Consider the following 26097-nt stretch of genomic DNA (forward strand, 5'->3'; position numbering starts at 1 on the left):
TTTTTTTTCATCACTGTAATACCTAAAATTCCTAAATCAAACGTCCCCCCCCCAGAATTCATAAATCATCTCAACGAATCATAAATCCCCCGAACGTCAGTTGAATTTCAACTGCAATAACTTGACACAGTGATCTATATACCCTGCATCTACCACAAAGTGTCAAATATCCTCGCGGTTACTGACCGTCCAACACGCTGAATCCCGCTCTCGTTTATTGATCGCACCTTGTGCAATTTTCGCTGAAGACATGCGCGCCATGCGCATAAGACTGGAAAAATAGTCAATTTTCTCTTGGCACGGTCTACATCGCCGAAGACCAGTCGAAGACGTTTGCACGTCTATGGTCCGCGATAATTGAGAAAACAAACGCCATTTCCGTTTATAAACACCAACGGGTGAATAACACTCATCCTGGGGGATATTTTTTCAAGTGATTGTTGCTGACGTTTGTTGCGCTGCATGTGCAAGTTTACATGAATCACTGAAGTGATAGTTTTGGCATGAGTGGAGACGCAGAATACAGGTATTGTAATTACCCTTGAAATTATTTCCCAAAATTTTGAGAATCAGACGAAAATGATTTTTTTTTTTTCAATCAAAATGGATCGGAGTAAAAGTTAGCGACTGGAATTTTTCCATCAATTTTATCCCCCTTGTATTTGTTTACAATGTTTTTTCCCAACATCCTCCCACCCCTCCAATTGCGTCGCAGAAAAACCCCATTCACGGATGATCGAACCGAGGATATGATGAGACTCCCCCTGGGATGTCATCATCATCTCCATAAAATTGTATTGAAAGTTTAATGAAAGTAAAACCGTGGAGTGACATTTCAGTGAAAAATAATAAATGTAAAATTGCAGTGGATGTGGGAATGAAGCCTTGCGAATATTCTAGTATCTTCGCGAGTCTAGTGAAGGGAAATTGATTAAATTTCCCTGTTAATTTGTTGACTCATCAGGATCCCTTTGCAACGCACTTTCACAACGATCGAAGGCAAATTCAATTTTATTTAATTAATTTGTTGAAAGCTCCGGGCTTTTAACTGTGAAAACCTAAGTGAAGGGAGACTTCGCAGGCCTTCAGTGAAAAGTATTTTAATTAAAAAATATGTGAATTTTGACAGATGCCCCTATGATACCAAAAGGAAATGTCTTGTTCCAGGAAATTGGAAAGTACATCCAGACGATTGATGTAATGTGGAGGAGGATGCGAGGGCAGGGAAGAAAATTGTCCTGGTGACCGGGCCGTAGTTGATCGTTGATCAGTGGGGGGCTGAAAACTGTCAAGCTGAATTGCTAAAGAAGAGAGAGTAGGTCGGTGAGAGAGTAGTAGATCAGCACAAAGTCGGCTGTACCCTCGATGCTTACTCTACGCCTGGTGTCTACGCACTTCTTGAAGCAACCATAGGGTGTTATCCATCGCCTCGGACGCGATAAAATAAACTACACTTGATATAATGTGCCGCGATAGAGACATGAACCACGAGCACTTGTTAATGACCAACAATTATCATCTGGATCGATGAGCCATTGATTTTTTAAATCGATCTAATTACACTGAACTGAGTGGATAAAACATCTTATTGTTAACAGGATTACTGGGTAAAGTCGTTGGTAATCTTGTAAAGTACTCATCTGTAATTCAATTTAACGATTCATCAATTGTCACGTATTATTTTGCCACTTTTGGGCATCATCTCGATGTGTTATCCTCCTGCGGCTATTGGACGTTATCGATATTTTTTAAGTGAATTGTCGTTGTTTCGGGGAAATTTCACTCATCAATTGTGTTAACTGCCGTTGAACACGGCTCACAAATCGCTTGTGATATACTTCAATCTGTGGAGAGCTGCGAAAGAGTGCATTGTGAGTATCAACATCGACGATGCCAGTATTTTTAGATCAGGATTAGGGGTGGAATATGGGATTATTAATTTCTGGGATTGCTCAGTGCGGCAGTGGGTCGCGGTGCAGGCGGACTGGGATGAGACGCCCGCAGCAGGAAGTACATCAACATCAACGTCATTGCCAGGGATCTCCACCCGAGAGTCCGATTGAACCGCGTCAACGGACCACCAACGTCAAGGTCATTTATTTTATTTATTTTTATTTATTATAAACAGATCAAACTTTGCGCTAAAACGATCCCTCAACTCATAAAAATCCTTCAATCGTCTGCCACAGGACGAGTCACGATTGGCGCGTGTGAAACGCGTGCTCACTGGTTCTCTTCTCGGTCGTGGTATCGCCAGTGCCGACTCTAAACGTGTCTTTGGTGCTCGACTCGAGCTAGTCGACTCTTATCTGGACACTGGTGTTCCCTACGTGGTGCACCGGCTCTGCAGGTACATTGAGCATCATGGCTTCCAGAGTGCATCGGTCTTTCGTCTCTCGGGGGGCAGTCCTCGATTGACTGAGCGACTCAGGGCAGCCTTTGAGAGACGAGGCGATGCCGATCTCGAGGGGGCGGCATGCCCCTCCACCGCCGCGACGATGCTGAGGCAGTACCTCAAGGAACTGCCACAACCACTCGTTCCATCATCCATCGTTTCCCAGCTCATCAATATCCACGCTCGTAAGTTTTTTTTTTGCCTCAACCAAAGTTAATTTTTTTTTTAATTAACCCTCATGAATGGGTGAAATTTTACAGAACATCACTTGAGTAATCGAGACGCCTGGGTAGAACGGACCCACCAACTTCTGCTGAGTCTCCCCCCATCACACTACCGCCTCTTCGGGTACTTGGCAAATTACCTCAGCAAGTATGAAGCTCGCCACGGTAGAAGCTCTGGTGTTTGCGGGGTATTTGCACCAGTTGTGCTACCCCACGTACCACCGGCCACCACTCTCCTCCGGGACATCCTAGCCGAGGCTGCCAAACTCTTCCCAGGCTGGTGAGTGCTTCGTATAATGACTACTTTCCGACGATAAAAAAATGTCGCGAATTTTCGGCCTTCCGCATCTCACCCTTGAATTTTTTCCCTGTTTAAGATCAAGATCAAATTCGATATCAATTAATACCCCCCAACTCATCCAACTGAAATTCAAGGCGTCATCCGAGCCTATTAATTGTCATAACACCGCCCATATCAGCTCACTGTCCGGAATAGCGCTCCATCAATACCGATTGCATAATGCGATCAAGCATTACTCAATTCTCAGCACTGCATAATTCTCATTACAATGAAAAAAAAATTGGCCTGCCGAAACCACAAAATACCATCTATCCTGCTGACGCAACTTTTCCATGACGTTAGTCTTCCATTTATACATGAACGATACACAACTCGCCATCCACAAGATATCCGTACACCTAAATAAACCTGCCCAAGTTACGCTTACGTGCAGCCAGGCACGATATGATCCTATAAATGGATTATTCACACATTGGAATTTATTTTTGTAACAAAATGAGTTTTCCAATTTTCGAGGGGACCACTGCGTAGATTCTACCTGGCACCGATCCATTCATAATTTTGGAAGAGTTTGTCATGAGATTTGTTCATTTTTCACTGATGAAGATTTATTATCTCGGGGAAAATTCAATAATAATAATAATAATTTTCCGAGACGGAATAAAAAACAAGAAAAATAAATAGTATCACCCTCTCCAAATAGCAATAACAAATAATGAGTTTCTGACTCGTTCGATCGTCTATTTTAACCCAAAAACAATGACACGAAAGACAGAATATCCCCGTTATTTTTGTCAATCCCTACATGACGAACAGCACACGTAACTTCCAGCCAAAATCTATTTTCCGCTGTAATGACCGACAAGCAGCCAATGTCAAGCGCAACCCCCCCCGCTGTCAAGCCACCCACGTGCTACAACCATGATAAAATAATTCACGATGTTAATCGTAGCTGGAATCAGTCCACCTAAATGCCAAATGGAATAAAATACTACTATTTGTGCGTGTGTCCTCGAATTTCGATGAGTTGTTATCCTCGAGAGTTAAAAGTCACGAGGGATTCCAGTTGAAAATTTTCCCTTCCGACTTGGACTTTAAAACGTCGGATAAAGAAATAAAAATAAAGGGGATAGAAAGGTTCGATCGACCGGTTTGTCTTGTCCATTAAATTCCGTGTCAAGTTATTTCACAATTTAATGTTACACCGCGATGTGAGCAATTATCAATTAGTATTTTATTGGGTCAGTAATTGCGAAATGGTGATTCTGGAATGGGGAAGATCCAGTGGAGGCAATGAAAGTAGTAAAGTAACACCATGGCCAGACTGGCATAGTCCCATAAGATGAGGGGGCGAGTCCACCCCCCCCCCTGCCACCCGATAAAAAAAAAACTCTCCCATTAAAAGCTACTTTCAATTAAACTCTCCTGGCTATTACCCATAATTACATTAATTGCTGGTCACATTAGGGGTGTGTCCTCGAATATTCAACGAGTGGTAGTCCTCGAGGTCTAGAAGTCACGGGATTCCCTTTAAAAAAATTTCCTTCCGAGTTGGACTTTACGACGTGGAGTAAACAAAAATCAAACGGACAAAAAGGTTCAATCGGTCGGGGCACAACCGGTTCTCCTTACACATTAAATTCCGTGTGTCATGCAATTGTACAATTCCTGTCACGTGTGCGATGTCAATAATCATCAATGCCTGCATTATTGGGTCAATGATTATGAATTCGTGGCCCTGAAGTGGATAAAATTCAGGAATGGAGTATGAGAGTGACAATTACGTTTGTGGAGTGGTTGTATGTCTATTGTTATTAACCGCAGGGTCAATCCTTGAACGTGCACGGCCCTGGCATGCAATTTATGTGGATGCACTGGCTGATCGTCTTCCAATACGATATTTCCAACGCTCCTTCTTATATTTCAGGGTAAATGACGATCGATAACTCCGTGTTTCCTGTTGCAATAGCAACAAAACCGTTCAATAATAAATATATCGTTATCGAATCGGTAACATAAATATTGGAGGAACGAGGGAGCGCATCGGAGCGGATGTTTGTTGCCTTTTCCCAGACTGAGTTTATGAGCAATTTAATATTTGTATTTGTAATAAATAGGAGGGGGGGAGAGGACAGGATGGAAATTGAGAACATGAAAATTATGGAACCGTTAATTACCGGTAATTGCTCAACCAATTGGGGGAATTGAATTAAACGACTCGGTTTTTCACCTTTTGGTTTTTCTTCAAATTCACGATTGACAAATGTTCCGGAAGACTTTACTTCTACACAATATAAATTCTTATCTTTCATTCCGAAGAAAATTGTGGGAATCGCCGGGTAAAGTTCACAATTTTTTCCGTAAAAATTATGGGAAACCGGAAACACTTATGGAATTGTTTCGTAATTTTGACCGAATATTTCCTTCGGTGCCAGCTGCCAATATTTTTATTTCTTTGTTTCCATTAACAAATTATTTCTTCCTGGGGATGTATGGGAGCCTTTGGAGATGAGTTGCTGCACCAAAAAACTTATCCATCCGTTACTCTCCCCGCGAGGAAAACCACAGATTAGAGCCCAAAAAAATTCCATAAAAAAATAACAAAGAGTAACGATTATCCCTCCAATCTCCACTGAAAAAAATTCATCCCACCGGGTACCCAATGGGCCCTTCAACGTCCCTGACCGTCAGCCCATTCACCACCACAATGTGTATCCCTGGAGGCCCCAAGTTCAAATAGTTCATTCTGGAATTTCACCAGTTTCGCGGCGGGGATGTGCTTATTAGATAGAGAAACTTGTGTAACCCATGAATATATGGAGTCCGAGGGGCTCGGGAAGGCTGCTACACCTGGGTCTTATACCACTCGCGGTGGATATAGAATTGTCGCCGACGTTTGATCGTCAGTATGCATCGGGCAACTGACGAATGAGGTGCGTGACAGCGGCTTTGAACATTAACATCGCTCTTCCGGTTTTTTTTAAATCGCTATAATTCAATCAATCGAATTACGGAGTTCTGCAATTAGCCCTGAAAAGTGCAAAAGTGAACGACTGGACGATATATTACAGAGTTGACGTTGTTTTTTTTTTATTAATACGAGGAGTTTGATAAATGTATCTTCGAAACATTTGCGGCATTGTCATCGTCTCAGTGGTAAATCATTGGAAAAGAAAGTTGATCTTTATGATCACATAGAGGAATACTTATCTGACAAGAGACGTGACGAGTTATCGCGTGCAGTCATTCATGTGTAAGTCCGTTGTTGGGAGATCCCACAGTTAATTTGTAATAGCAGTCCCAAAGGGAGAATGCAGATGGTTAATGGAGATTCTAAGACTAATGCCCGGCTTGGATAACAATAAAGAATGTTGCACTTTGCCTACAAAATTACAAATAATTCCAATTCTCTGAAGAATTAATTTTATACATAATTGAATAAAAAGTATCGAGAGAAATACTTGTAATTGGCTAATCTTCAAATTATCATTGCAAATAGTTGATTTGGCACTGTAGATGCAGATCTCTGTAATGGGGGTACTAAGACAGATTTATGCCTGTCTTGAACTATAATGAAGAACGTTGAAGGCTTACGAGGGGAGGCCATTCTGCCGGCCGGTGATTTTCCATAGGTTGTGCAGCAACACTTGGAAACTGTTAATTTTTCTCGATCACGCAGACAATTGGGATTCCCTCGGTCGTTGATCCTGTTTTCAGTTTACTGGGGAATCGTTACGTAAGAGGGAATTTCACCTTGACTGGTCGATTTTTCTTGTGTCTTTACACTGCTGAGATCTATTATTCAGCGCGTGATTGATCGTTTGTAGAACAAGAGTTGTCGAATGGTTATAAAAATGAGAAACTTTTTTTTTATTGATGATCAGCCCACGTCTAAATGCTTAATTTTCAACTATAGAAAAATTTACATGAAATTTCCATTGATTTTGTTCTCAACAAATAAGTTCAGTTTTTTTATTGAATGTAACACCGCCTCCTAAAAAACCTACCCATCAAATGAACCATTAATGAGCGTGTTTACACTTCTAATAATTTTTATTGGAGGACGCGAGGCTGATTATTGAAACGTGACCGACTCCACTGATCCACTGTCTCTCCAATAGTTCCCATGATATGAGTATTGATGAATCAACTGGAATGTTCTAGGCGATTAGATAACTCAATTAACATAAGTGGTGGAAACGTTTTTACTTTCAGTGTCAAGGATTCGGGAAGTTATTCGACAGTCACGGCAAACGATAATAGGGACAGTAAGGATACCAAGGAGCTGAACGAGGTTTCCGAGCAGACCGGGGATAACTTGCATTGCGCGCTGAAACCGCGCAAGCGAAAGGAACATTGCGAGTCCTGTTGCCAAGAGAGAAAACTCATCAGGTAATTGTCCATTGAATTTAATCGATCCATTCATTTGTTGAATACTCCTTCCATTCTCGCCGCTGAGCCAATCATTCTCAAAGATAATTAAATTGATTGGAAGAAAAATTAAATTAATTACTTGAAAGATTAATAATTTATTTTAACATTGTAATTGGTAACGGGGCCCTTGTGGAGGTTTGAGATGATTTATTTTATTGTTTAATCCCGCAGAAGCAACAGTGAGGAACAAATTTTAGATAAAAATAGTTCGAACGCAGCGGAAACGATCCGAAGAGTCAATAGTCACGAGGATTTCAACAGCGATAAACATCTCCATACTTTAACGCATTTATCTCAAGTTGGAGCAGACATGGGGCACGGAGTGGTAAGTCAATGAATTCTTGGGTTGGAGGCTATTAAAAGACTTCCACTCTTTATCATTTTTAATGAGATATACTGCATTCAGCAGCGGTGGAAAACCGTAATAAGACGGTTTCGACATCGCGAGTGAGAGAGGGTAAAGCGAGATGAATCGATTTCTCTCATAGCTCTTGTTGAATGTCTTTTTCTCAGAATGAAAGAGAAGTACAGTGGCATTTTCAATGTCTTCATAGGAATTTCGCTCTCTCTTTTTCATTTGAAAATATTTCAAAAGTTCAGCTTGAATTCCACTTGGACTTATAGTTCTTAAGGGAAAAAATAAAAGCAAACAAAGCAAAAGGAAAATAGGCAGAACAAAGTCAAGTTTTTTTTTCAATGAAAATTCTCTGAAAAAAAACAGTGAAAATATGTCACATAAGGAAGAAAAAAATAATGAAAACACCGGCACTCCTCTAAAAACTTTCCACTCATTTCCATTCAAGAGATGCGGAGGTCTGCCCCTCCACGAGAGAACCAATGTGTCGCCGGTCTCGAAGCCCTCGCCCTTGCCCTCCCCCTGCGACATCCTCCTCGTGGCTGAGCGGCTCGAGTGCGATGTGGAGAGACTCCGCAGCACCGAGAGGTTCAGCCGGAGCCTGACCCCCCGCTGTCTCCGAGTGAATCGTCGACGACGAGTCCACAAGACTCTCAAGGTCGACCAAAACTCCAGCAAAGAGAACGAGGAGGAATTAATTCCAGAGCTTTATATTGAATCCTCCACGGAGAATAATAGTAGCGCAGATGAGACAACAGGTAAAAATATATTTCTTTAGAATTCTAAAATTATACTTAGTACATTAATTAAATTCATTCATTAGTTCTTAGCAATTTATTTGTTGAAGTAAATTGTTAGATACTATTGTGGAATGAATTTCAGGGCCTAGTTTTCTTGACCTCCTGAGTAGTGGACCCTCGCGTTCCCCCTCACCGGTTCGTGCGCGTTCCCTAGACCACGAGGACTCCAACAACCCCGTTCCCACGAATTGGAGTTTCACGATGCGTCAAACAGATCCGGAGAGTGGGCCACCCACTGAGGACGACAAGGAGCCGACAGAATCGATGCTCTCCCCGCGAAACTCCCTCCTGATTCCACGGAGGTTCTACTCCGAGGTCAACGGAACACCAACGATTCCCAGCCCCTCGGAGCTTGGCCTGAAGACCCTCACGAAACACATAAACGGTCTGAAGAAGAAAATAAAGAAGTACGAGGACGAATTCGAGGAAAATTTTGGCTATCGTCCCAGTCACTCCGACAAGATGAGCAATCGCGATATCAAGAAACTGTGCGGAGAGCTCAATAAACTGCGGAAGGAGTATAAATTACTGAAGGAGGATCCCATAGGTGCCCTGAGAGCAAACGTAAAACTGACTAAATCCTCCAGTTTGAATGGACGGAATCAGGAGAACTCTCCAGCGAACAATAACAACAGCCAGGAGTTCAAGTCCAGGGCAACGATGATGGAGGACATGGTGAAGGAGGTGGAGAGAAAGCTGAGTGAGAAGCGGCTGAAGTACGACCGACCTGATAACATGGAGGAGATGACCTATGAGCAGCTGCTGGACGAAAAGACTGCCGTCCAGAAGGCGCTTCTGCACATTGAGGGGGCTTTTGGAAGGCCTGTAGCCAAGGAGGACAGGGCAATGGTGCGAGATCTTTACGACAGGTGAGACAAAAGTCTTTTAATGATTAATAAAATTATTATGGAAACATTTCCCGTCGAATAGAAAAAAATGAATTTACAATGAAAATGATTTTTTCTGTTCCACAGGTATCGATCGTTGAAGAGATTACTAATCAGAGCTGGATCAAGTAAAAACAAAGACAGTATATCAGAACTGGCGACGATCCTGGAGCACGAGGCGATGGACTTCACGTCGTCCTCATTGCCTGGCAACTCTGGAGACTGCGACAGGCGAGCTAGTGAGCCTGATATGTCTCATAGGGGCATTCTGGATTGCATTGACACACCTGATCAGTTTCCAACGGACAGCGATAGCCAGCACAGCAGCAGCGAGGGGAGCAGGGGAGGAATTGGGGAGAGTCTGCATGCCATGCCTCAGGAGGATTTGATGGCACAGCAGAGGCTCATGCGCGAGGAGAAGAAGAGGCTGAGGAGGGCTCTTAAAGAGCTCGAGATACAGTTTGAAGCACGCGCTGGACGCAGGATGCAGAGGGAGGACAGGGGCCCTCATGTACAAACTGTTTATGAGTCTTACAAACAGACTAAGGCCAAACTCAGACTAATTGACGCTCTACTCGCCAAAACTGCCTAATTCATGGACTTGGAGATGTGGTAAAACGTGAGAGATAGTTTAGTTGTTGTTATAAAGTTATTCGAGGGATTTTTTGCGGAAAAAAAGTTCTGGGATGTTTTTTCGACTTAAATCATTCAGTAAGAAGATAATTTCATATGGGGTATTAGATATTCTCATTAATAAATCATTTATAGGGAATCTCTTGTAAGAAATCGCTTAACTTTTCCCCTGAAATCGTTATCAACGAAACCTATCACGTTTTACCAATTCACCACGAAACATTTAATTTATCCCATCATCTCATTAACTTTTGCTGGATACACTTTTAATTTTCGTCATTTGAACATGTCGTTTTTTAATTTATTATGACAATATCCAAATTGGAAAGATAAATTTTCACAACTCATTAAAAATTTGTGAGCTTGGAGATTAGTGCATGTACCCTAGAATCTAATTGCAAATTAGATATGGAAGAGAGATTATTTTTCAATGCTGCGATCTGAATATTATCTATGAAGATATATTATTACGCGTTGACTCCTATTAATTATTATTATTAACGATTGATTAATTGATATAGAGGAACCAAAATAAACGCAACACATTGCGATTGCCACGAGGGCCTTTTTTCGTGATTAAACTGATTGTACGTTACATTTTGAGATGTCATTTTTCATTCTGTGGCTCCTATTGTTTTTTTTAATGTATACCAAAGCATCTTTTAGTCTGTGATAAACCACTTTGCATGTGTTGGATAAATTTTGGTCGTACGAAGATGGTAAGCTGGGGAAAGTTATGAGAAGTTTTTTGTACGTAATAATTCTCTCTATGAGTAATACAACCAACAGCGGTAATTTTTATCAAAAACGGAAGAAAAACATAATGAAATAGCTGAAAAAAAACTTTTAAACTATTAATTAAACTTTTGTATGTAACGTCAAAGATAATTACGTATTAATTTCGTCAGGATGCGAATTAAAAGGACAATTACTTTAACACAAAATAACTCACTGCAGCTGAGAATTCTAGTGGTTTAGGCTTACAAATTTTATATCATAAGATTAAATGATAATATAGTTTTATCGGATTTCGGTAGATCTAGGCAGAGGATTGAAATATTGATTTCAGCTGGAAAATTATAATTTACCATTAACAAAATATTTTTTATTGAATTAATTGATTCGACATATCTAGAATTCAGCGCAGATTCTCTCTGCTATTGGAGCTCCAGTAGGCAACGGAGGTAATTTAATAACCCAGTCATTGATGGATAATAATACATAGATTAATGGATAATTAAACATTAAAACAGAACACGGAAAATGGAATCGTTGATCTTGAATATGTCACACGACTGCTGAATCATTATCACCTTCGACACGAAAGTATTCGTGCGGGAAAATAAATATTGACGATGTTTGCTCGTTGTTATACATATGTGTTGGATAAATGTATATAAAAATATATGTAAACATCTTATACATAAACGATATATTCTATATGAGTGAGGATGAAATAAATCATCTGTACTTGGAGGTTATTGGAGTATTGGACAATTTACCTATTTATTATACAGTTTATTCTGTTTCCTGTTACAAATTGCTGAATTTAACACCTGTTAACATTCAGGAAGATATGAGTTGCTGCTGGAACGACTGGATCTGACGAAGCAGACCAGTCAGTCTCGTGGAGGTTGACGGGATTTTCACACCACACGACGATGTCCTGGGTCTCTGGTAATTCTGGTAAAATCTCGGGGGAATTCTCTCGGGGTTGTCTTCAACCATGCAGAGAAGGCTGTTTCTCTGGTGATATGTACCATGTATCTGCGACTTCAGGGCCATCACCTTCAGAGGATTCGAACTAAACATGATTTTGCAAACATGGAGGCCAAATTAGAATTCTGCGTTTTAGTTGTGGATTATTACCTCCTTGTATAGACCGACTACAGCACTGATCTCACTCTCCTTCGCATTGAGTTCCTCCTCCAGTTCTCGCAACTCCTTCTGGAGGACTGCGTCTTTCGATTTCCTCGATTGCTCCAACAATTCCTCGTATTTTCTGAAGATTAAGCAAGGGATTATTTAGTCAGGTGGGGAATTAGGATAAGGGATGGATTTAGTACGTTTGCATCTCTTCGAATTTGTACTGCAGTCGCATGAGAACATCTCTGATCTCTGATGAGTTGCTGTTTATGCCTGAATGCCTCGGAAGATGGGTGTCCATATGTTTCTCGTCGACAGAAGGATGATCCTGAAGAGTTTTTAAATTTAACAAATAAAATTTGGGCTCTGGCAATTTTTAATTACACCTAGTAATATTTTGGTTGATTGATATATTAGCCAAAAGTAATTTGACCAGACTTTCCTCGGTATTTTCTGGATCAGAAAATACCTCAGCCTCCTCGCCGTCAATAGTATCAAAGGAATGCAGTTCCTTCCCCATTTTCTTAATGAAAACCGGCCGCATCTCAGTGGCCAGCCCGGGCTGTTTACTCTTCATAAGACTCAAAACCTGTTGAATATTCAGACCTAAATTGTGACTGGGGGTGATCGAGGTTCCTACAACGAACGGAATGTTCCTGAGGTTGAACCTCGCCGTAAAGTAGCATTTGTTCACGCATTTCAATCGGGAAGCGAACGTTGGTTGTTGATAATTTGGCTGACCGTATGAGTTGTACCAGGCCCTGACTGGCCGGGGCGGAAACTCTTCGGGAGAATCATTTGTCTGTAGTTCACCTTCCCGTCTCCTGGGCGCCACACTTTGGAAAAGAATTAATTGCAAAGTGCAATTTTCATGAATATGCCTAATTTTTTATTTTTCTAAGGGTTCAAATCTCCTTCGGGATATTCAGAAACCTGATAATCGCCTGATCATTAGCTGCAGGTGCTTTTTCTTCTCGATTTTGCACAATCACATTGGGTTTGGCCTTCAGTTGTGATGCTTTTGTCTGATTAATCCTATCTTTTATATTCTTCGAAGCATCTTTGAGTGGTTTCTCTGGGAGGACGCTCGGCTGTTTGATGGACATCTCAGAAATGCTATGAACAGCATCATTGTGATAAATTTCCACTACCTCTTGTTCAATTTTATTCATCAATTTCTTCCGCGGAGATTGGGGTTTCTCGGGGGGCAATTTTGGAAGGGGCTGGGGCTCCTCAACTTTATATACTGCAATTTTTTAAATATATATTTTATTTATTGGATTGTTTTGTTACAAATTGAAAGAAAAAAATCCCTTTAAATATCTTTTAGATAATTTTGATAATTACCTCGACGTTTCACACGTCGAACATGCCTCGTTTTCGATGGATTAGCAACACGCTTACTAGCAGTAGTGCTCTTAGAATTAGACCTCTTCAACTTCGTCCTTCTTCCCCGCCCCTTGATCAATTTCTGAGGGGACCCATCCCGTCTCGATGATTGGGCTCTTGTACTCTTCACCTCAGAGAATAATTGTCTGTGCTCCGACACCTCGTTGCAGACAGATTTACCCCGTCTCCCAGCCAATTTTAGAACAATCTCCGGCTCTCGAGGGAGCGTTTCTATGATCTCGGGGTTTGACGGATCGAAAAATTGATTATGACTTATTGAGAAAACATGTCGCAGGGATTTTTCGCTCCAGGTATTGGAAGTTAATTGGACTGATGATTTGTTTTCTTCGAGAGCAATGGTTGAGTCCAATTTTACGGATTTTGAAGCACTAGGGGGATCTTTTACTGAAAAAAAAAAATGGATGGGCTGAGCTCCAATGGCTGTTGATTCATGAATTAACCAATTAATTAATGCATTCATCTCTCAGAAAATTCCAGTTCAATCCAACTATTATTTTTTCCGAAATTATATTTTTTCAAAAAATTCCAAATGACATTGCGAGCACCCACGATTTTCCTCATCCCCTTTGGCTTCTTCTCCCCCGATAGTCTCAACCAATCGAATATCATCGATCATCGGATCAATGGGGATTTTGGAGCCGTGGACCCGGTTTAACCTCGGGGACACCGCGCAGGGGATCTCCACAGTCATGTCAGTGGAGGTGGGGATGGCGCTCTCATACAGCATTTTACAATAATCCAGTCTTTTTTTGACAACATTCCATCTATCTCCAACCTTCTCCAGCGTTCCCTTCAGTGCTGTACCACGAAAAAATCACAGCATAGATAATGCCATTAGATTAATTAGATTCGTACGCCCCCGAGGGAGCTAATTGAAGGGAATAGGTGAAGCAGAACTGTTCAAACCTGTCAACCGAATGTCCGATTCACTCTTGACACTCGCTTCAGCCATGCTGTCTTCACTCGCACCTGCAGAATAAATATTCTGTCATTTGTAAAGAGTGAAATGTCACTAATCTTCTACAGAAAAAATAAATATACCTTTTCGATACGTCTGACAACGCTCAACCTCCATGTCATCCGGCCTTAACCCTTGGGCTTTTGCGAATTATCGAAAACATTAAATTTTTACGAAGTGAAAGTAAATTCTGGTGGCCGTACTAATTCAGGAAGAATTTTAAAAATACACTGAACAAATATCCGTCGAAATGCTTATCAGTAGGTTATTTAATTACTGTTATTTGTTCATTCTTTTGTTATAAGATAAACTCCGGACGTTTTTGTCACACCTCCAGTGAAGGTCAGAACGATTCTGACACCTTTAATTTCCATTGATCAGTTACTCAATCAACTATTAATTTATTATTATTAATTTCCCTTATTTTAAAAGTGTCATCAACTAAGAGGTCAATTTCCTCACAGGAATAATTTAATTCTATAAATCAAAAGGGAAAATTACATTGTAAATATTTCTACGCATGCACCCTAACTACACAAAAATCAGTGCAGTGAATGGTCATCAGAGAAAACAGACCATTTCAAGACAAGACCAACAGATTCCGCGATAATATTCACCGTAAACTTTCCATTACCTAATGCTTAGTCGACCCAAATGCATCTCAGAATAGATTTCGTATAGAATATCAATGCAGCAGCAATCAGCGAATGACTATTCCTAATTGACAAAACTGTTGATCGTGTAATCCCCAGCCTGTCGTCTCGATTCAATCCATCGCCTGAAGTGAATTTTATGAGGCTCTTAAACCCACTCCAAGTACCTACACATTAACTACACCGAAGGCTATTTAGGCAGCGTATACGTATGGGGCAATCCTGAGGAAGTTTTTCGTCACGTGAGTGCTGGGACAGTGCCAGGAAGTTGACACGAGTTTACACCAGCATTTTCGATTTTTTATTTGTGATTTTACTCGCAGGATGACGGCTGGAACAATGGTCGATTTCGAAGATGTCGGTAATTAAATTAATTGATCTCTCGTTGTATTTACTGGTGTTTAATTGGATTATCTCCTTATTGCTCTATTGTCGCAACATATAGTTGATCAACTCTGCAAATGATCATAATTTTGTGGAATTCAAAGCTGGTGGGACCTGTCGAGATTGTGAATGTGAATCTCTCTGAATATTGAAGATAGTTTTGTTTTTATTCTGGGTTGTGGGAGGGGGAGATGTCATAATTAGAAGGTTATGTTGTCTCTTTGATTATTTATGTGAGGTTAAAGATAAATAATTGGACTGTGGCATATTTTTCAATTTCATACTAGTAATTTTGCAAATTTGTTTTGACCAAATGGGACTTTATTCGAAATTTCTTTATTATTTAAATATTAAAAGATATTTTTTTAGAAACACGAATAGACTGATAGACTAGCGAAAGAACTGAAACAGAAATAAAAATAATACGCCATTAAATACCTGCAGTATTCTACTTTAAATCTCCCTATCCATTTCCTCTAATTCCAGACAAAGATATTCAAGAGCTCCTCCACGAAAGTATAAACGTGAGGCAGAGAGCCTATTGTCCGTACAGCAAATTCCAAGTGGGTGCTGCACTGAGGTGCCAGGATGGAACGATATCGACTGGTTGCAACGTCGAGAATGCATCATTCCCCGCAGGAGTGTGTGCCGAGAGAGCAGCAATATCGAAAGCCATCTCCGAAGGAAAGGCAAAATTCAGTGCCATTGCTGTAGTCGCCAAATCCGTTAATGGAGCTGTGACGTCCCCCTGCGGTGTCTGCCGCCAAATGCTGGCGGAATTCGGTGATATGCCAGTCTACCTAGCACCCCCCGACATGAAGAAAGTCCTGAAGACATCAGTAAGAGATCTTCTGCCCTTTTCCTTCGGACTCAACGGTGTCATGTTCGATTAGACGACAATTTGTGTCTTATCACAGTTCGCAATGTGTGGATTCATTATTCCGGAATTGGTGAGGATTTTATTATTAAGGTGTTAATACACAATCAATGTATCAATGACGAAATTCATCTGATATTTGGATTTATTCAATTTTCTGATGCCAAAATCATATCACCGGCTTGTCTTTCAGGTTCTTAGAAAGTTCATTAATGAAGTGGTGAATTGATAGTTTTTTTTTCGATTACATTCATGCAAGAAGATATAACCATCGATTGGTCGCATGTCTTCTATTTAATTAAATAATGGAAGATGAAGATTGAATTGTCAATTAAAAATATTACATAGGTATTTTTGTACTCAAAGAGATCGTGAAAAATTAGTTCTCCATCACCCATGATTGATCAATATTTCATCATTCGCTTGAATCAAAATAACAATAAAAAAAAAAAGAAAATTCAATAACGATTCAGTACATGTTGTATCAGTTTTCCACTTCACTAATTTATCGACTCCAGCCCTCATTACGCAATAATACCCAAATTACACAAATATCCAAAATCTAAAGCTTAATAAAAATACAACTGTAACTATATACAAAATCGCGTATTAACAATGTACTATATACAGCATTCGTGGAGTGACAATTGAAAATAATTTGAATGAAGCAATGTAATACGTGGAAATGCGTCGTTGAGCCCAATTCCTCAACTCCTTAATGTTGGAAGCCTCCATTGAATTACCAGAATGGACACCTGGGGAGAATAAAAAATATATAATCCATATCGTGTAAATACAAGGGTACCATCAATAACCCTATACCCACTCTCCCAGTACGTACCACTCGCAGTCATTCTCAATAAACATCAGTGAGAATGTTTTGCGAAAAATTCAAGTAAATTTTTGAGGTTAGAACGAAAGGATAAAAATATTCTTTTCTCTTTTTAATAGTGGCAATAACTGGGCCATTGATAAGATCCCTTTTCATTCCCCAAAAAGCAGTAAGAATCCGCTTACCATCCAATGTAGCACTGACACAAATTCTCGTTATTCGTGGCTTGTTGTATCAGCAATTGGACCTGACGTTGGACACTGAGTGTTTCCTCATGAAGAAAATCTCGACCAGTCAATTTGTCCCTAACCCTCGTGATGATGGCCAAGGCTTTTTTATTGAGTGCCTCTGGTTGATTGTTGTCCCCTCCATTCTCCATACTGCAAAGTACCACTCCCTTCTTCGGCAGTGTCGACGTCAACGACTCCAAGATATCCCCATGCTCCTGAATGCTGCTTGTATTCATACTTTGAGCATCAGACCTGGTCCCCTTGGGTGCAGCATTATCCATTAGCCTCCAGTTGAGCAGTGGATCGTAAACGAAAGCCTCCAGGACCGCCATGAGACTGTCCTTATTCCTGTGCAGCACTGACATCACTGATTCGCAGGTTCTCCTGTAGGTTCCCTCAATCCCAGTGACCTCCATGGCATTTATCAACATTCTGGTAAGTCTGAAAGGAATTTTCTCTGGGAATTTCTCCCTCGTCATCGCCACTTCGAAGCAATCGCCGAAATCAATATGGAGAATTTTTCCACTGAGACGATCCAGCATCAAATTGGAAGGATGTCGATCTCCCAGTCCTAGAATATATCCAACCATGGACATCACTGCCAGAGACCTAGTGTAATTAGTCCTACGGTCGAACCACACTTCACTTGAAGGTGATTTCAGCCAGAGCAGCCTGGACAGATCATCCCCATGAGTGTGCTCTAAGGCATGCTCAAACACCTCGACCTTCTGCATTAGCATCAGGTGATCGTAATCCGGGGCCATCCTCAGCATGATCCTGTGCTCGATATTCAGGAGAATTTTCTTCTTGTCCCGATAATCCCTGATCAATGTGTGCAAAGTATCGCAATGAGGTACCCAACCTATAAGTCCGCTATTCGTTGACAAAGGTATCACCGCATACCTCTGAATGGTGAGGTTCCTCCTGAAGGTGTCAGGATCATGTAACAACAGGGTATTAACCAGCCCAAACAGCTGCATAACTCTCTCGTCCTGTCTGAGATCCTCATGTCCTTTCAACAGGAACATGTAATCCTTTCCATTGCTCCCCCTGATGCAAAGCTTCCTGGGGCGTTGTTTGCTTGTAATAACTTGCATTGAGCTGTGAATACTCTGAATCCTGACAATTGGTTGACCTGGAGAGTAGCTCCCAGGTACAGCCAATTCCAGGTCCCTGCAGAGAAGCAGCTTAGGACTGACATACTGTAGTTCGAGGCTCGTTAATTGCGGCAATTGACGGGAGATTCTCCTGAAGACATGGTAGTAAAGATCCCAGGCTTGATTAAGATCCCTGACGTTGCCAGACACCTTGTACCTGTGGCACCACTCCTGAGCATCCATCAAATCCCTTCCATAAGCCTGATTGAAGGACGTTTCCTTCATAGTTTGGGGGCCACGTTCAAGCATTGCGTGGAGTGGTTCAAGTGTCTCGAACATTCCATTGACATTTCTCTCTCCGAAGTACAGTCTGCTGGCTTCCTCGAGGCCTTCATGCCACAGCTCGTGCCAGAGGATTGCCACCCTGATGAGCTCGTCACTAGCCATGATGGCTTGTTGCACCAAGGTAGGGCTGTGCTCGCACATGTTCTTCAGGATTTTGTTAGCTGCTGCCTTGCGTGCTACACTGGCACTCTTGGAGGCAACGGTTAGAGGATAGACGAGTGCCTGAGGGTGGGACTTGCCTATGTCTATTAGGAGATGATGGATACACCTGCCGACGAGGGCCCTGGGAGTATCGATTCGTGCGATCAGCTGGGGGATCACTTGTAACCAAGTGTTGATTTCGATCAGCCGAATTCCCTCAACAATGGCATCGTACACCTCTGGCCACTGGCCGTAGTCGAACCAGAGGGTCAGGAGACGCAGAGTGTCCTGAAGGGAGTTCCCGTGAGAGAGATTTATAGATTTGAAGAAACCATCCACCGCTGGTACTGTGAAGCGAGAGATGTACTGGGCGTTTGAGAGAGAAACACGAGAATTATTAGCACTCTCATTGCTCTCCCGAGTCTCCTGCACACCACTCTCAGTCTGCTGATGTTTGTAAAACAACACAGTCTCAAAATTCGTGTAAGCAAATGCATGCCAGGCCTTGTACCAGCTGGGATCGTGTTCAGTGGCAGCTCTGTAGTAGGACAAGACTGCAGGAATTGAGGTCTCATTGATTCCTTTCAATGACTCCATCCACTCCCCAAGTTTTAGATAACACCTCGCCAGAAGTCGTCTGTGTGCCTCTGCCTGTTCCTGACTCTGCTGATGAATTCCCTCGTCCGACTGGCTGACAAGACTAGTGACAGTCACTGCTGTTGGTTGGAGGGAGTTCTGGACAAAGATTTTCAGCTGATTGTAAGCCTCTTCCCTTTTATTCGCCATCCACATGTGTTTGCAGTAGGCGAAGGTCACCTGAGGGTGCTGAGTAGGGAGTGGATCATCAGGAGTTTTCGATGGATCCATCCCCAGCAGCATGACTAGAGTTTTATGACACAATTGTAGACTACCACTCTTTCTGCAGAGGCTGGCATACTTCAGCCATGTGTACATGTCGTCCTGAGGGGATACGACGAGTGTATGCACTTGAATAATCTTCTGCCAGTCCTCGACTATCCTCTGGCCCCCCTGGAGCCTCTGCCACCACATGTATTTGATCGTCTGGCGTCTTTCTGGTACCAGTTTCCACTGGATCACTTCCTCGAGTTCAGCGAGCTTCTGGACCTCCACCATTGCATTATAAGCCCTCTGATAGCTCTCCCCAGCCATCGCCGTTAATTCCGTATCCAAGAGGTCTCGAGCACTATCTATAAGCTCATGTGCCACGTTGTACTGGTCATTGTGAATCGCCAGAACTGCTCGATAGAAAGCACCGTCTTGAGAGTCCTTTGGCACCAGTCCCACGTATTTTTCCATGCTCTCCCACTGTCCCAGTCCCCAGGCAGCAGCTGCAGCCATTCTCGCCATTCTCTGCTTCGTCTCGTCTATCTGGTGAGACCACTGGCGTGTCGCCACCTCGTGCAGCTGTCCCCATTCACCCAGAGCTTCCAGACATCGCATCTCTCCCAATGTCGACTCCACATCCGTCGAATCAATCTCCAGACGTTCCTTATAGAGGTGCAGAGCTTTGTCCCAGTTGTGGAGCTTCTCGTACCAGCGCACCTGGACCTTCAAGTCCTGCTGGTTGTCCTGATTCATCACGTACTCCAGGAGACCCTCAGCCGCCTCCTTCTGCTGGAGCTTGTTGTTAATAGAGATGAGGGACTCAAAGACACTGCTGTTCCTGCTCTTGTGGAACTCATCTTCCTTGTAGTGGAGGGCTTTGGCGTAGGCACGACAGTGCATCGCTCGTTCACCGAGAATTTTGTTATCAAGGGGGAGTGGGCCTTTATCGCAGTGCTCCATGAACTCTGCGAGGTTTAATATAGTTTGAGTAATCTCCGGAATGTCCGGTACCATCAGAGCTTGCTGAAGAGTCTGAATGAGTTCCCCACGATACGTGTCAGTCAACTCTGTCCAACAAGACACGAAAGCTGCGTTGAACAGGTCCCTTGGTAATTGCGAATAAGTCTGCGCCAGGGCCCAACAGGACCTCAACGCTGGTGAGGGAGACTCCTTCAGGAGGCCTATTGACAACGACCTCAACCACTCCAACCAATCGTCTTTGGAGACCCTGCGTGTCGCTGTCCACGCCTTTTGGAGGTTAGAAGCTGAGACGTGTAGACGTTTGATCATCGTCGTGTCTGAAGAGGTCAACGATAAGTCTCTGTTCTTGTTCCTCGAATTCCTATGTCTCATCAGAAGATAATCATCGCCCTCGGCCATCGATGTCTCGGTTAAAATCTTATCAACAAGGATGTCATACTGAGTATTGACGATTTTGTGCTTTGTCATGACTTTCTGGACAAGTGTTATGAATATCTGATATTTCTTTCCCAATTGGATTACCAGGGCACAGAGGGTCTCGACCGCAGTGACCCTGAGCTCAGGGCACTGATCAAGAGTCCTAACAAGGGGATGAACAATTCGAGAAGCGAAATCCGTGAAGTCCAGAGTATCTGCTAGGTGATCCACTGTCTCCAAAGCGACTCTATTGACAGCTATTGGACAGTCAGATGCATGAAAGAGTTTGACAATGGGTGGGAGCACCAGGTGAAGGTAGTTATCCAGATTATTGCCGAATTTCTGGAGAGCAAGGAGAAGTTTCACCGTGACACTTCGATCTTTACTCGTATCGTGAGTTAATACTCTCAGAATCTGAGGCATCAACTGGGGGAGATAAATCTTGAATTCAGCACCCAGAGCCACTGCAATGTGCTCCACCAGACGGATCAAGGTACTCTGAAGGGGACTATTAATAGTCCAGAATTCCTTGATCAGGTTGAAGGTATCGTCGAGGTAATTCCTGATGTGCTGTTTGACGATGGCAATGAGAATCGCCAACTGTTGGAACAGGTACTCCCTGAAATTTACGTCAGCAGTTCTCACGACATTCAGAAAACTAGGCATCACCTGGGAGATGTAAGGAACACATTTGATTCCCAAACTTTTGAAGATAAACGTTACAGCCTGAACGACCATCGTATGATGTTGAGATAGAGTAGGATCCCTGATGATCCTCATTAACGTGGCAATGGCAATCGCTGGATAGTACTCCTCCAAACTGGAAGACGACATGTTGACAAGCATTTCACTAGTAGTTAGATCTTGATTATTTTCAATATCACTCTTGGTATCAGTGACAGACGTCAGTTGATTGTCCACTTGCGAATCAATTTGGCCAAGGTTCATTTTATGTTTGTAAGGATCCAGAGCCCCCAGTAAGCCTAGAACTCGAATAGTCTCCCTTCTGATGATGGGCTGCTGCTCGGTCTTCAGGAAATTGATTAACACTTCCAGCAGCGACGGATACTGCATGTAGGGCTTCACCACGTGTCCAGTGCTTCCCACCAGCTGCCCAAGAACCCAGAGGGCTACCCCTCTTTTCTCAGGGGAACTAGCATCCACCAGCATCTCCAGGAGGATTGACAGCAGCTCTGGCATCCACTGCTGCATCTCTGAGCCATTTACCTCAGCCAAGTCTCCAACAGCTCGAAGAATTGCCAGGACGACTCCTGGGTTGGGCTCTGGCTCCTTCAGTTTGGGGACCAGAACTTTCAGAATGGGCTTCATATAGGGACGAATCAGCCTTGGAGCACTGACCACTAGGTGATCGAGCATCCTGGCTGCCTGTTCCTTGTTCCTCCCCATTCCCGAGTGCTCCAGTTCCGTTAAAAATTGTATAAGAGTCTTCCTGAGAGACGGCATCACGTACGCCGGGTTCATCGTGCTCAATCTGCCAATTGTCCTGATGGCAAGTTCCCTAATTTCAAACATTTCATCGTTCATCGCAACGAAGAGAGCTGAGAGGCTCTCGGCTTGGGCCAGGTGAATGTCGAAGGACTGATCCAGGGACGCCAGTACAGAAATCCGGACATCTGGGTCGGTGTCAGTAATGCCCACGACGAGAAGTTTGCCCAGAACTGCGGAGACTGTGTTGGTTACTGTGGGTCCCGGTTGGCTAAGGGCCAGTCTGAGGAGTCTTGAACAGGTCCTAACAGCCTCAAGACGAACGTCGGGCTGTTCTGATGTGAGAAAGTGGTCTGCGCAACGCCGGACAAACTGAAGGAGAGGATTTCCATCGAAATTGAAGGTTCCCAGGGTTCGGAGGGCGAGTACTGTTGAGGGAACGTCCGTGGGCTCTGTTGGAGGCGCACCATGAATGCCACTTGGACTCGTCGCCGTCCAGGGAGCACCCGGATGACGAAGTGGTTTGTGCATTAAGACCTAACATATGAATGATTGTAATTAAATATCGAAAAGATTTTTAATGAAGAGGGAAGAGAATTTTCGCGAGCTTCGTAAAAAAGAACATATTCAGTATTTCAATTTTAGGTACGACCAAATTTTTATATGAATAATTGTTTTGATAAATAAATTTATTAAATCAATCAAAAATGATGTCAGAAAAAATTTCCCACCTGTGAAAGCATCCTCAAGAGTCCTTGCGAGATATCTGTTTTGAGCGAGGGTACATTATGCGCCAATTCCCTGAGAGAAGTCGTTAAAATGGGACTCAACCCCGTTGCCAGCATAGACTCCAGCAAATCCTTGGCATCAGTACTGATGGCCTGTTTCACAGCATGCGCCAGAAGGGTGATGCAAATGAAAACCGCCGGCTCCAGCGGTGCCCCCTTCTTCTTATTAGGCGTCTCCTTAGACGGCAAACTGCTCTTGATGACATCCATGATCTTAGGGAGATACGGTTTGATAGAGTCCCCGACAGCCACCGAGATGAGCCCAATGGTCATGAAGGCAGCGTAGCGGTCTTTCTCCCTGCCTCTCAGCACGACCAGCAAATAATTCAAAGTATCCCGGAGATGTTCCTTTGTGAATTTGTCAGTGTTAAATGCGACAAGTCTAGGCAGCAGGGTCATCAGGGCGTGCTGAATGTGAGGACTTTTCGACAGCCTCTGGTTCAAGACATCCATGTAAACATCATCTAGCCTCTCCTGCATGAGTTGCCTGCATACAGCCGACTCGTGGACTAGATACAAGCACTGCTGGGAGTACTGAGCAGTAGATTTACTCGCATTGGCTGTATTCCCCCGATTGCTCGCAGTGCTGTCGATGATGTCGTTGTAGGCTCCGTCAGTGGCTGATGTATTAGCACAGCCTGACCACTTGGAGACGATGATTGTCTTCAGTCTAGGCATGAGAACAAGGATGTCGTTATCATTCTGAGGATTGGATAAATTCAGTCTCTCCATGAGGTCCTCGTACTTCTTCTCCCACTGAACGTTGCTGCAGCGGAGAAGCTCGTTTAGCACAAGGAGTGACCCATGAATCCTGTCGTCTCTATTGAAGCCTCGCTCCTTGCTGGAGATGTCCTCGAAGCCAGCGATTATCTCGTCGTAGCATTGCTTATACCACTGGGACTTGTGCATTTGTTTGGCTGTTTCTCGCTGAGCTGTCACCACGAGGGCAGCTCGCAAGGCCTCGCCTGCCCCCTCCCTGATGACTGCCTTTGGGTCTCTCACTGCGTTGAAGATGAGATCGAAGAAGGGTGTCACTTGTTGGAAAAAGTAGGTCGGCATCGATACCGCCAGCTCTCGGAGAACCAGGACAGCTGCATGGCGTTTGCCTTCGTTTCTATCGCCTCCTAGCCATTCGAATGCCCTCTTTACTTCGAATTCCACGTACTCGGCTGTGTAAGTGCCTGATACCAGGGCTAGTTTGCCAACTGTTTTAGCAGCTAGCTCCATCACCCCCACGTCCGAGGAAGGCAACAAATTTCTGAGGTAATTGGCAAAGCGAATTGTTCGAGTGTTTATGTTGCCCACATCTGCACCTATCAGGCAGACTATCGCGAGGATCCCTCCCTTCTTCTCATTCATGTCAGAGCCAGAGACCATCTCGAAGATGTGGTGATTGAACTCGTCCATGAAGGATGTAATCTCCTCTTGGGATGTCTCCCGAAGCTCGGTTTTTATGTAGTGACAGAGATCACGGGCTGCTTTGTTGCGGGCATCCTCGTGGCGGACCTTCAGCCGCTGGACGAACGACTGGACTAGGGTCGTCGACATTTTGATGCGGACGACTGTTCAGTGATTAATTGATTAAATTCTGACTCACTGGACTCTTATGGGGTTCGTGATAAATTTCAAGAAATTTTGCGGAATTAAAGTCAAAGTGATTTACTAGAACGAAGTATATTGAAAAATGGTATTCTAAGACTCACGGTAATAAGAAAAATGATAGAGCAGATTGATATTCAGTCTTCAAACGCGACAATGGATTCAATTCCCCTGACACTCTAGTTGAATTATTAATTTCCCGAATATTTTCCTTAGTCCTCATCTCCGGCTTCTCTAGGGGAATGGAAAATAAAAATTCCACAGACAGAAACCCAAGGAATAAATCAGTCAACTTCGTATCTTTGAAGAATTCTATTGACATTACAGTTACTTTTTCAACGCCTCATGACCTTTAACTGAATGTTTCATATTTATTTTGGTGTTAATGTAATCAGAGATGTGTCATCCTACACAACGTCCCTCGTGGTCAATCATCGGTACTATTTATCAGCATTTCCCAGTCCTCGAAGGACAAATTCTTCTCTCTATTCGCATTATTCCTAATTCCGAATGCTCTAATATATTTACCACTGTCTAATGTATCCGGTTCAAATGTCTATACATTAATAAACAAACCTAGATAATGTTCATTTCCCACGACTTGCCAGTTACAAAAAAAAACCCAAGGAGACAAAAAAAGAGAAAATTCACTGGGATAATTACTTACTTATCAATTATTCGTACTCGGATCAACGCAATTCCTCAGATTCTCAGCATTGTTGAGGTTAGGTTACGATCCATGAAGCCTGATTTCGTGTGGTTTGTGCATCTCACCACTACACTTGCTTTCAATTAATCGAACAAATTATTCACAAAGATGGGGAAGCCTTCACTGGCTTTAAGAGTTTGTTTATGACAGGCCAAGTGCAATGACAATCCGATGGGAGTTGCTTCATTGGATGCAGCGGTATGGCCCCACACTACACACAGATGAGTCGTGATGGTGTTTGGGGTTGTGTAACAGTAAGTCATTTTTATGAGAAACTAATGAGACATTTCAAACTCAATACAAACGGGTACAAACCCAGTACAAATGATGGAATCGGTTCCTTTTGCGAAGAGAAATCCACTGGGGGCTATCTACATATGAAACTCCATCTTTGTTTGGGCCGATCAAAAATAGAGACCTTCGATGTAATTGATTTTACAATTGGATATGGAATTGTATGGGCTAGACAGAAGTACATTTTTCGATCAT

General features: G+C 42.9%; 4 protein-coding genes across 6 annotated transcripts; 2 read left to right on the top strand and 2 right to left on the bottom strand.

The window, feature by feature from the left end:
• The first annotated feature begins 280 nt into the window (after positions 1-280).
• On the top strand, positions 281-11505 carry LOC135161767 (protein FAM13A). Its single transcript, XM_064119644.1, has 10 exons — positions 281-526; positions 1168-1871; positions 1957-2091; positions 2190-2580; positions 2656-2899; positions 7136-7312; positions 7526-7679; positions 8158-8467; positions 8592-9378; positions 9484-11505. The coding sequence occupies exons 3-10, from the start codon at positions 1990-1992 to the stop codon at positions 9986-9988; spliced, it is 2670 nt and encodes an 889-aa protein (XP_063975714.1). The 5' UTR covers positions 281-526; positions 1168-1871; positions 1957-1989; the 3' UTR covers positions 9989-11505.
• Positions 11506-11532: 27 nt separating this feature from the next.
• On the bottom strand, positions 11533-15225 carry LOC135161770 (uncharacterized). 2 transcript variants are annotated; one of them, XM_064119652.1, is made up of 10 exons: positions 15088-15225; positions 14347-14403; positions 14212-14274; positions 13855-14103; positions 13243-13689; positions 12829-13141; positions 12336-12731; positions 12096-12221; positions 11899-12031; positions 11533-11817 (listed from the first exon to the last, which is right to left on the bottom strand). In XM_064119652.1, exons 1-10 carry the CDS (start codon positions 15089-15091, stop codon positions 11596-11598), a joined length of 2010 nt encoding a protein of 669 aa, XP_063975722.1. In that variant the 5' UTR covers positions 15092-15225; the 3' UTR covers positions 11533-11595. The 2 variants fall into 2 exon arrangements, with proteins under 2 accessions (XP_063975722.1, XP_063975724.1); XM_064119654.1 differs by lacking the exon at positions 15088-15225 and adding an exon at positions 14898-15034.
• On the top strand, positions 15136-16634 carry LOC135161781 (cytidine deaminase-like). Its single transcript, XM_064119673.1, has 2 exons — positions 15136-15277; positions 15787-16634. The coding sequence occupies exons 1-2, from the start codon at positions 15241-15243 to the stop codon at positions 16191-16193; spliced, it is 444 nt and encodes a 147-aa protein (XP_063975743.1). The 5' UTR covers positions 15136-15240; the 3' UTR covers positions 16194-16634.
• Positions 16305-25985, bottom strand: LOC135161765 (serine/threonine-protein kinase mTOR). Of its 2 annotated transcripts, XM_064119634.1 has the most exons (5): positions 25567-25985; positions 25004-25133; positions 23244-24862; positions 17195-23049; positions 16305-16932 (listed from the first exon to the last, which is right to left on the bottom strand). In XM_064119634.1, exons 3-5 carry the CDS (start codon positions 24846-24848, stop codon positions 16917-16919), a joined length of 7476 nt encoding a protein of 2491 aa, XP_063975704.1. In that variant the 5' UTR covers positions 24849-24862; positions 25004-25133; positions 25567-25985; the 3' UTR covers positions 16305-16916. The 2 variants fall into 2 exon arrangements, with proteins under 2 accessions (XP_063975704.1, XP_063975702.1); XM_064119632.1 differs by lacking the exon at positions 25004-25133.
• Between the last annotated feature and the right edge of the window lie 112 nt (positions 25986-26097).

Source organism: Diachasmimorpha longicaudata, chromosome 4, assembly GCF_034640455.1.
Source record: "Diachasmimorpha longicaudata isolate KC_UGA_2023 chromosome 4, iyDiaLong2, whole genome shotgun sequence".
Classification (NCBI taxonomy): Eukaryota; Metazoa; Arthropoda; class Insecta; order Hymenoptera; family Braconidae; genus Diachasmimorpha; species Diachasmimorpha longicaudata.

Coding starts and splice junctions, on each gene's coding strand:
- LOC135161765 (XM_064119632.1), bottom strand. CDS start 24,848: ATGTCGACGACCCTAGTCCAGTCGTTCGTCCAGCGGCTGAAGGTCCGC. Junction 23,050..23,243: donor TCTTGAGGATGCTTTCACAG/GTGGGAAATTTT, acceptor TTCATATGTTAG/GTCTTAATGCACAAACCACT.
- LOC135161781 (XM_064119673.1), top strand. CDS start 15,241: ATGACGGCTGGAACAATGGTCGATTTCGAAGATGTCG. Junction 15,278..15,786: donor GGTCGATTTCGAAGATGTCG/GTAATTAAATTA, acceptor CTCTAATTCCAG/ACAAAGATATTCAAGAGCTC.
- LOC135161767 (XM_064119644.1), top strand. CDS start 1,990: ATGAGACGCCCGCAGCAGGAAGTACATCAACATCAACGTCATTGCCAG. Junction 2,092..2,189: donor AACGGACCACCAACGTCAAG/GTCATTTATTTT, acceptor CGTCTGCCACAG/GACGAGTCACGATTGGCGCG. Junction 2,900..7,135: donor GCCAAACTCTTCCCAGGCTG/GTGAGTGCTTCG, acceptor TTTTACTTTCAG/TGTCAAGGATTCGGGAAGTT.
- LOC135161770 (XM_064119652.1), bottom strand. Junction 13,690..13,854: donor CAAAGGGGATGAGGAAAATC/GTGGGTGCTCGC, acceptor TTTTTTTTTCAG/TAAAAGATCCCCCTAGTGCT. Junction 12,732..12,828: donor AATGATCAGGCGATTATCAG/GTTTCTGAATAT, acceptor TCTTTTCCAAAG/TGTGGCGCCCAGGAGACGGG.